Source organism: Dermatophagoides farinae, chromosome 6 (assembly GCF_024713945.1).
Source record: "Dermatophagoides farinae isolate YC_2012a chromosome 6, ASM2471394v1, whole genome shotgun sequence".
In the NCBI taxonomy this organism is placed as follows: Eukaryota; Metazoa; Arthropoda; class Arachnida; order Sarcoptiformes; family Pyroglyphidae; genus Dermatophagoides; species Dermatophagoides farinae.
The window spans coordinates 960,899-971,646 of NC_134682.1; the positions used below are offsets into that span (position 1 = coordinate 960,899).

At 32.0% G+C, this 10,748-nt stretch overlaps 1 protein-coding gene across 8 annotated transcripts; it reads right to left on the reverse strand.

Annotated features, from left to right (window-relative positions):
* Positions 1-284: 284 nt before the first annotated feature.
* p120ctn (adherens junction protein p120) lies at positions 285-9,893 on the reverse strand. Of its 8 annotated transcripts, none has more exons than XM_075731665.1 (8): positions 9,430-9,893; positions 8,263-8,310; positions 4,832-5,861; positions 3,085-4,762; positions 2,450-3,018; positions 1,957-2,385; positions 1,776-1,889; positions 285-1,258 (listed from the first exon to the last, which is right to left on the reverse strand). In XM_075731665.1, the coding sequence occupies exons 3-8, from the start codon at positions 5,705-5,707 to the stop codon at positions 974-976; spliced, it is 3,951 nt and encodes a 1,316-aa protein (XP_075587780.1). In that variant the 5' UTR covers positions 5,708-5,861; positions 8,263-8,310; positions 9,430-9,893; the 3' UTR covers positions 285-973. The 8 variants fall into 8 exon arrangements, with proteins under 8 accessions (XP_075587780.1, XP_075587776.1, XP_075587777.1 ...); XM_075731661.1 differs by lacking the exons at positions 8,263-8,310; positions 9,430-9,893 and adding exons at positions 6,464-6,541; positions 6,795-6,980; XM_075731662.1 differs by lacking the exons at positions 8,263-8,310; positions 9,430-9,893 and adding exons at positions 6,464-6,541; positions 6,795-6,933 and having other exon boundaries at positions 285-1,597.
* Between the last annotated feature and the right edge of the window lie 855 nt (positions 9,894-10,748).

A 10,748-nucleotide genomic window follows, 5' to 3' on the forward strand; every position in this document is an offset into this window, starting at 1 on the left:
GTTCAAAGAGAACGTAACGGCTGTGGCAGCATTATAATTATATTATTTTTTAAAATGTTTTGCACGGATTGATCTTCCTCTTTTTTAATTTCATTAGTCGTCGCCAAAGGAACAGCTGACCAAATTTTCTTCCGGAAAACATATTCCCTAACATCGAAAGGGATATCAGCATTTAGAATAACTTGTCAATTTTTTTCGATAATTAGCCAGGTCGGACCACTTTTAACATTTAATTTTTCTATTTGAGAAAGAATTTCTCCTTCTTTGACTTTTTCACTTCCAAATTTATTGTTCAAGAAATTAATTTCAATTTTTATTGGCAAAAAAAAAATATGAAAAACATTAAAAGAATGATGATGAAAAAAAAATGCCATTCAAGAGTGATAGACAGAGGAGAGTATACAAAAAAAAATTATTCATGCTTGTGATTATTTTTTTTTTGTTTCTATCTCTCTGTTGAATGATTGTTATTATTATTAAAATTAATGGACAGAATTATGATGACTTGTGATGATTAATTTCAAAGTTTTGACAAAAGAAAAAAGCAGAAAACAAAAAAAAAAATAAAATAAATTCAAAGAATCAAATATTATGCATGAATGAGAGAGATAGAGACAGAAATGATAAGTTTTCTTTCTCTTTGGATATTATTATTCGATGATTGTTGATAATGTTGAATGTATGTGCGTGTGTTTGTGGAAAAGACATTCAAAATAACACATCAATTCATTGGCACTAAATAAAAAAAAAATTATATATATCGAGTATATGACCATTGATGGTGATTGTGTAAAATAATATGTAGTGGAGAAAATGTGGTCATTGTAATAATAATTCAAATGTTTTTTTTTCTTTTTATCACTAACAATTTTTTTTTCGTCATTATTCCATTTCTTTGGTGTGTATGTGTGTATGTATGTACATGTGTGTGTGTGTGTGTGTGGACCCATTTTTTTCTGAATCATAAACATTATTAGACCCATGAATCACCAGCAGGCATTGAAGGAGGATAAATTGGTTCATTAGTGGTTGGATCTAATAATACATTATTAACATTATGATATTGGCCACCATTACTGTTTGGTGAATGATTCATATTTGGATCACCATTTGTTGGATGATTAGGAGGTGGTGGTGGTGGCTGTGAAGGTGGTAACGATTGTGTTGGTGAATTTCGATGTAATTGATTTAATTGTTGTTGCTGTTGTTGACGTTTACGTTCACGATTCACTTGAGCGTATACAGGTTCGCCGGGTAACTACAAAATATATATATGAATATGAGTTAGACAAAATCAAAAAAAAAAAAAAAAATTTCGATGAAAAAATAAAAAAATCCCAGAATAATGAGCATGTTGTACAGAGAATATAGAAGAACAGAGATAGAATGAAAAAAAAGAAACAAGACAAAAGAGCAAGCAGATAAAAAAGCGAATATTTGACTATTATTTATCATTTTGGGCCGTCGAAGTGATCGCTTGTGATTCACGATTAATCATTGCAGAAGATGTGTTAGGAATGTTCATATTTCCTGCCGCAGCCATACATCCCGATGTGGATGATGCTGGAATTGAAGCACCACTTGTTGCTATCATCATCTTTTAAGGAAAATGAGTACGAGCAAACAAAGATAAAGAAAGAACAAAACAGAATTCGGACAAAGGAAATAGATTAGCAAAAAGAGAAAGAAAGAGTCAGGTTATAAATAAATTGTATCGAAGCACAGCCGATAATTAGAAACATGCAAAAAAAAGACTAATAAAAATGGATACATACCGTTCCAGGTGGAAATATTGGAACACCACCAATTGGTGCACGAACTAATGTCTGAGTTCCGTTTTGTACATTACGACCATCAATCATATCGGACATGAGCATTTCTTCATGCATCTATTATGTGTATAGTGTTGGAAACAAATAAATATCATCGTAATGATATTTAGAAAAAAATACAAACCCTTTGTGCCATCAATTGTTGTTGTTGTTGTTGTTGATGATGTTGTCCAGATCGTGATAATGTACCACCACCACCACCACTACCATCAACACCACGATAATGGCCATGATCTTCATATTTCGTACCACCAACAGTTGACATTGGACGACTCAATGTATTGTTGGCACTGATTGAATGATAGAATCCTGAACCAGGTAAAGCTCCATTCGATGTAGGTGTCGATGGTGGTATCATCATAGCTGATTGTGATGGTGTCATCATCATTTGTTGTTGTTGATTACCTGCGCTTGGTCCATTCACAGATCTTGTCGATGTACGTGATTGATTAGTGGCTGTTGAATGTTGTGATATAATAAAATGAGATTCTTTCCATCCAGCTTTTCGATAAACATCTCTCAATTCGGTATGTTGCCACATATTGTACAATAGCTAAAAATTAAATTATAAAATCAATTTATTCATGTCAACAATAATGTTTATCTCGTTTATATACCTGACATGTGAATTTAACAACACGACTGGAAAAACGATTACGATGTTTAGTGATCAACGTTAATCGTTGCATACCACCAGCTTCAAGCATTGATTTGGCAAAATCTGGATTACGAGCAATCACTTCGTTTAGTGTGGCCAATACAGCAGCGACAGTATCATCACTGGTTCCAGTTTCAAGTGGAATACCTGTAGCTGATGGAGCAGGTAATTTTGAAACTAAATCTTTGAGTGCATATTTGCCAATCAATTCTTTGTTTCGAGTATCCATGGCTAGATTCCGAAGTGCAGTGGCAACAGCACAAACAACACGATCAACTTCCATTCGAAGCAATTCAACTAGAATAGGAAGGCCTTTCTCTTTACGTACAGCACCACGAATATCGATTGATGGCTGCCAATAACAGGCAGCTAAATTTTGTATAGCTCCTGCAGCTGCTTCTAATGTTTCTGGATTGGAACATTCGGATAATAATGCCAAATATGGTTGAACAACATCGGTTTGCCATAATAATTCAATTCCACTTCTTGGACCATTTGAATTCAAAGAAAGATTAGCTGTTTTTGATTCTATACAGAATAAAAAAATTGAAAATCAATAAAAGAAATTTCAAACAAACAAAAAAAAAAACAAACCTAGACCTGATGCTGAAACTGATGGTGACATAGTATGATGACCACCACCACTTTTTGATTTATTCTTTTTTGATCCACCAAAACAGCTAATATTTTCACCAACTTTCGAACTGATTCCACCCATTAATGATGAACTGGAATTTTTTGATGATGATGATGAGGATGGTGATAAAGTTGATGATGATGGTGATGCTCCAGATGTTTGTTGTTGTGTTGATGGTGATGATGAATATGATGATGATGATGTATTTGAAATATTATTATTAGAATTTGGTGATTGAACACCTGGTGGATGTTTATCATAATCAGGATCGACCACCTCTTGACAACGGTAGCTTAAATTTCGTAATATACAAACACAATTTTCAACCGATTTATTATCCATATCATTTTTACCGATAGCTGCACGAACTAGAAACAATAATGAATCGACAAGACCTTCACATTCACGAAGACGACGGCGAGCATATTCACCAGCCGAAGAAATGTTCCGTACAACACCAGAAGCATTTCGAAACACTGTTGACCAATAGATAGGTTGTTGATGTTGTTGAACCTGTGATGGTTGTTGTTGTGGATTATTACGATCCCAACCTGAATGTGGTATAATCACGGTCGACACCAATACTTGTAATGCATCATCGATAATTTGTCTTTTCAAATCTTCACATGAACTTAGATTCCATAGGACACTAGTCACCAATTCACGAATCTCATTATCGGCTGTTTTCCTAAGCAATCTTACTAGATTTGGAATGCCACCAGCTGCACGTATCGCCCTTTTGTTTTCATCATTTTGGCGACCATAGCTGAGATTCCGCAGTGCTCCACATGCATTTCGTTGAATTTCGGCTACATCTTGAGCAAGTAAATTTATCAAAGCCGGTATACCACCTAACGATCTTGTTTTTGCTTTCATACTATCATCCATGAAACAAAGATGTTGTAGATAGGCTGCAGCATTGGCTCGAACGATACTGTTTGGATGAGTTAGAAATTCAATCACTTCATGTAAATCTGGATCACGCCATCGTACACCATCAGGTCCGATAGCTGTAACGGCAGATGAACCGGGAGCAACACCACCACCACCACCCGGAATCGGACCAATTCTAGCTGCAGGTCCACCTGGAGCACCAGCAGATAAAACGGCGGCACCATTTTGAAAAAATACAGCTGCTTGTTGTGGATCCATAGCAATACCAGCTTGTTGTAATGCATGAAGATGTTGATATGCTGATTCAGCATCTTCATACATGGCTGCTGTCATCTGTGGCATTTGACCATATGTAACAGTACCTGGTGGCGGACCACTAGTATCATCATAAGTTTGTCTTCGATCTAGATAACCTTGAGGTGCATCATCGGTACCAAAATTTCCATAGATAGCTGCCGATGGTGAATGCATTACACCTGGTGGTGGTGGTCCACCAGCACTAGCATTTATCGGTATTTGTATAGTCGAATTGTGATTAGCCGCCGCTGGAACATAACCATAAACTGTGCCCGGTGGTGGACCAGCCGACAATTCAGCTATATGTCTTCGTATTGGTGGTTGTGGAGATGCAGATGTATGATCACTACCACCACCAACAACATTCGTTGGACCGTTTTGATTTTCATGATGTACGGCTAAATCTTGATAATTATTAAAATTTGAATAATCTTGATATCCGATCTTATCGAATGAATAAAAAGAAAAACAATGAAACATGACAATCATCATTCTATTATTTATATATCATACCTGATTATTGCGTGCATATGGATCATATATTGCTCTTGCATTAACAACAAATGGAGCGGCTGCTGTAGAACCAGTTGTTCCAGTTGAACCAGAACCTGGACTAGGACTTGGTGCCATTTGATGATGATGCTGCTGTTGTTGTTGTTGTTGTTGCTGTTGTTGTTGTTGTTGTTGTTGAAGTAATTTCTGAAAATTTGTATTGCTATAATGAGGATCATATTGATGATTATCATAATCAAAATTATTATTCGATTGTTGTTGCCGTTGTTGTTGGTGATTATTTACAATATGATGATGATCTGATGGACCATTATTATTCATTATTTTTGGTCCAGGAAAATTACTATATTCATTTGTTGATGATGAATCATTATTATTCATATGATTATTATTATTATTATTAAGATTGGCACCATTATTATTATTATTATTATCAGCGGCTGAAACAGATACTGTAGCTGCTATAACCTGACTACTATTACTACTACTAGGTTCGATTGGTTGACCATCCGTTGTTGATGGTCCACCAATATGACGTATTTCACGTGTTGTATAAACTTTTGTTATCGTTTTTACTTGCTGTGTTTTTACTTGTTGTGTTTGTCGTGATATTAGTTGAGCATTTTCTGGCACATCATTTAATATGCCATTATTTGACGTTGTTGTTGTTGTTTTTGTTGCTGATGTATTCGTTGCAGATAATGTTGATGGATTTTGTTGTTGTTGTTGTTGTTGTTCATTATTACCATCTTCATTACTATTATGATTATTAGATGTTGACAAATTCTGATCCTGTTGATGATCATTCATTGATGTCGATGATGATTTTTGTTGTCCATCCATATTATTACTATTATTATTATCTGTAGCCATCATTTTAGATGTTGACAAAATTGTTTGAAATTCTTGTTGTGATGTTGAACATATTAAACGTGGTTGATCATCTTCATGTATCAAATGATGTTTTACATCAATATTTTGAATATCAACCACATTATCTTTGTTATTATTACCAATATAACGATATGTTCTATATATAGATAGACAAACGAACGAACGAAAGAAAAAAAATCAACTTTATTAGATCACATCTTTTTTTTCTCAAAAAAAATCATCATCATCAATTCGGTACAAAGCTATTTCTAGTCATCCAACACACACACACACAAACACATTCGAAGCAATTTCAACAGAAGCAACAACAGCAATGTTAGTTAGTCATAGATAAAATCAAAAAGCAAAAGCAAAAAAAGAGAGAGAGATTTGCAAGATCCAAAAATATATTTACCAAATCGATCAATCGACAGACAAACAAACAAAACAAAACAAAACAGACAAGATGACAATCATAATAAATATAACAACAATAAAAAAAAACAAAAAACAGAGTTTGTTATAAAAGTGTAAAAGAGAGAGAGAGAGAGAGAGAGAGAGAGAGAGAGAGAGAGAAAAATTAAAGATTTAGCCACTTCTAGCATATCAAAAGCAATTACAAAATTGTCCGGTGGTCAGCAGTAACAGTAGTTTTGAAATCAAAAAAAAATAATAATCTAATGATTCAACAATCACCATCATCAGTACACAGCATTAAATGCAGCAGGCGACAAAAAACTAAAAACTAAAAACAAAAACCTTTCAATTTGTTCCACCATTTCCTTGATCAAATGTTGATTATCGATTGTTTTTGATTTGATTTTACGATCAATTATACTAGTTGTTGTTGTTGTTGTTTTTTTTTACGAAATAAAAGGTGATGATGATTGAAAACAGAAACAAAAAGAAAAAGTCCTCACACACACACACACACATTTGGAAGAGGAAAAGGATGATGGTGATAATTAATATAGTGGATGTGGAAAAGTTCAAGTGTCAAACACACGAAAAATTATTATTGATAAAAGAAAAAAAATTGACAATGAATAAGAAAGGTGTGTTTTTTTAGGTAACAGGAAACAACACTTACATTTGGGTAGGATCCATTACTATTTATTTGTTTTGGTTTTCAAACAAAATAAACAAACAAACAAACAAAGAAAAATAGACAGACAATAACGAACAAAAAAAACGATGACAACATGTGGTGGTGGTGGTCTGTTGTAGGGCTGATAATAACAAAAACAAAAAAAAAACGCAATAGGATACCAATGGAAGAATCTAGATCACATCATCATCAAATGCACAAGCACAAGGGATAATGGAATACGGAAATGTGAAAAGATTTATGAAGAAAAAAAATAGAAAATTTGGGTTAAAATAGACATTCAAAACTAAACTTGAATAAATTAAAACAAATTCAAATGGATTGATTGGTGAACCAAAAAAAAAAAAAATTATAAATTTCATTATAACCAATCGATCAATCAATCAATTGATAGATTAATCAAATTGATCAATCAAATGGAATATGTAAAGAAAAAAAAACAAAACTAAACAAATCAAAACGGGTGGAAAAACAAAAATATTCAATCAAATCGATCACACACACACAAATAGAATGACATTTTTTTGATTTTAAATTACAAAAACAAATGTTGTTGTTGTTGTTACATTGTAACAAGAGAATTTTTGATTTCATATCAACAAAACAACAACAAATCAAATGATGATGACGCACAAGTCGTCAGAATTCATTTCCGGATGAAAAATTGAAAATTCTGCAGATTTTTTTTTTGCAATTCTTTTCACCAACTATCATCATCATATTTAAATTCTGAAAAAATTCCAAATTCCTATCATTTATCCGATTCAAAAAGAAAAAATCACAAAATTCTAATCCGATTATTATTATTATTATTTGGTTGATGTTTCAAATATTGATCATCATCATCATCATCATCATTGGAATTAAAGGCAAATTTTTTTTTTCGCCTTCATGTCTAAAAAACCATCATCATCATCATCAGTCGTTTTTTTCTATATACTGATACGATTATGATTTAGGGTGGAAAAAAATTGAATTCCAAAAAAAAAAAATCTATAGATATGATCATCAATGTTTTCAAAACAAACAAACGAGAGAAAAAAATGTCAAAAATTGTTGTTATTGAAAACAAAAAAAAAATTGAGATCAATGTGTTGATGTCGATGATTATGATGACATCCATTAACATTCTTTTTTTTCATATGATGATAGAAGGAGAAAAAAAAAATTCCAAATGTCATCAGATCACATCATTTTGTCAAATTTTTTTTTTTTTTTTTTTTTTTTTTGATGATAAAAAATGACATTTGTAAATTGATCATGACTAACATCAACCAAACCACAAAAAAGGTCTTATTTGCAAAAAATAAATGTTGCACGCCAACAAAAAAAAAATTAGTCATCATTTGAAGAAAGAAAAAAACCAATGAGCCAAAGTACAAAGGGTGTGCAATCAACACATACAAACGAACATTGACATTTGAAATTAAAAAAAAAAATGATGACTTACCGAACACAATTTGATTATTGATGACGAAACTATCGAAATAGTGTTTTTCTTTTTGTTTGATTTAAAATCAATAATAACAAAAAAAAGGTTCAATAATGAGAAAGCAAGAAAAGACGATGAAAAAAAACAATTAATGTTTTTTTTTGTTTATTTCAAAGTGAAACAAGTAATAATGATGGTGGTGGTGGTGGTGAAAATTGAATTTCAAACACACACACACACACACACACACACACACAACACAATCCAATGATGATGATGATGAAAAGAATAAAGTTTTGGATGAAATGGAAATGTAAAGAAAAAAATTAAATCAAATTTTAAGAAAAAAAATGGGCGAAACATAAACAAAACAACAACGATGATGATGAAACAAGAGAAAAAATGATTGAAAATTGCTGAAAATAAGAAAATATTCCTCGTAGCAGTACACAAGTGCACAATCGACGTGATGAATCTGAATCTTTTTTTTTTTGATTTGTTTTGTTTTGTTGTTGCTGTTCCACCACCAACACACACACACACAATAACCGAAGAGAAAGAAAATGAAAAGTTTTCACAAAACAATTACAATTTGCCGAAATTTTCTTATTTTTCAATTTGATTCTTTCTATTTATTTATTCGGCCATTGTTTTCGACCGCTACACAGCCATACACACACACACACATGCACAAAATTCTTTCACATTATGAATGAGGAAAATTCTAATTCTCTTTTTCTTTGTTTTTCGCTGGGTAGAGAAATGATCAAATTCTGTTGTTCTTGGGACCGGGAATTATTAGCTTAGTTTAGCTTAGCTTGTTGTATATAATAAGAAGGTACAAGAAATAATAATAACCAAGAATATATATTGTTTGTAAAGTTCACACTCACTATTTATATGTTGATGTTATTTTCTGTAGTTGACAAATATATATGTGTGTGTGTGTGTAGATGAGTTTTGTAAATGATGATGATGTACATAAAACACACACACACACACACACACAAACACAACAATAACAATAAAAAAAAAGTTTGAGTTCGTTGGATTCTTCGTTAGATTTTCATACAAACACAATTTGTTTGAATAATGTACATGCATGTGTGTGTGTGTGTATTGAGAGAGTGAAAGAATATACCCGGCACTGTATTCAAAAGAATAGATAGTAGTAGATATACTTACAGACTATATCATATCGAAGAAATTGAATGAACCCTAGATAGAATCAAGAATTCTCGTTACATAGTTGGAACACAACAACAATATCACATAGACTAGATGATGATGATGATTATCATTTGGAAAAGAATTCGTCGTGGTTTTTTTGTTGTTGTTGTTATTGTGGAAGTAGTAGTAGCAGAATTTTGGGATTTAAATTCGGGAATTATTTTTTTTTTTTTGTTGTTGTTGCCTTGTTCTGGTTCACATCTCTTTAACGATTCTTGTTCACAGTGGATAGAAATATATATCTATTGGATATATGTATATTAAATGTTAAAAGTTGTTGTTGTTGTATATATGTGAAGGAATTGACGCGTCAAAAAATTATTATACAACAACAACAACAACTACAACGACAACGGGTTCGAAGATTCGAGTAGCAAGTGTATAACATAGATGAATATGTAAACACAGAATACAAGTGTGAGTGTGATGAGAATAAAAATATCCTATTTCACCATTTTTTTTTTTATAATTTAAAAATTCGTAGTAGTATTAATTTGTGAATGAATTTTTTTTTTACAAATACTTCTAGCAGTTGTGGTAGTAGTAGTAGTATATATCAGAAAGATTGTACATTTGTATTCAAATGCTAGTAGTATATATAGAAATGAATCTGTGTGTGTTGGTTGACCATCATCATCATCATTGTGTTGACCAATACATTGGCTATTTTTTTCGGTATTTTTTTTGTGGTAGTGGTTAAATTGAAAATTCATCATCAGAAAAAAAATGGTCAATCATCATGGCCTGAAAAAACCAAAAAAATCTTTCAAACATTATCCCGGCTAACGGTGATAGCATCTTTATTTTTATTTTTATTTTTTTTTTTTGGTAAAAAGCAAAGTTTCATTTGATATTTACGCGCATTCTCTTTCCAATGAATTTGAATTTCGATCATCATGAATCATGATGATGATGATGATGATGATGATGATTGAGAAAAATAAATCCCCAAGAGAAATGACAGGATAAACAGCACAAAAAAAAGATAGATGATGAAAAAAAGAAAACTTTTATATTCAATAAGAAGAGATATTGAAGTGAACAACAACAACAACAACAACAACAACAACAATTCGGGTAATATAACGATAATTTAAGTAAGTGAAAAAGAAAAAAAAGAGAAACGGGACAATTGACCCGAAAAAATACACAAGACAGACAGACGTACATACATATGAAATCGAAAAAAAAGATGAGAGACTAGATGACCGAATAAATAAATTTTTTTTTCTAGTGATATCCGATCACCATCATCATCAATTTCCGATGAAAGT

Bases quoted from the DNA above. Each gene is read 5' to 3' on its own strand.
- p120ctn (XM_075731661.1), bottom strand. The intron at 5,862-6,463 runs GTTTTTGTTTTT...ATCTATATATAG, and splicing joins ATGGTGGAACAAATTGAAAG to AACATATCGTTATATTGGTA. The intron at 1,259-1,775 runs GTATGTATCCAT...TATATTTTGTAG, and splicing joins CAATATTTCCACCTGGAACG to TTACCCGGCGAACCTGTATA.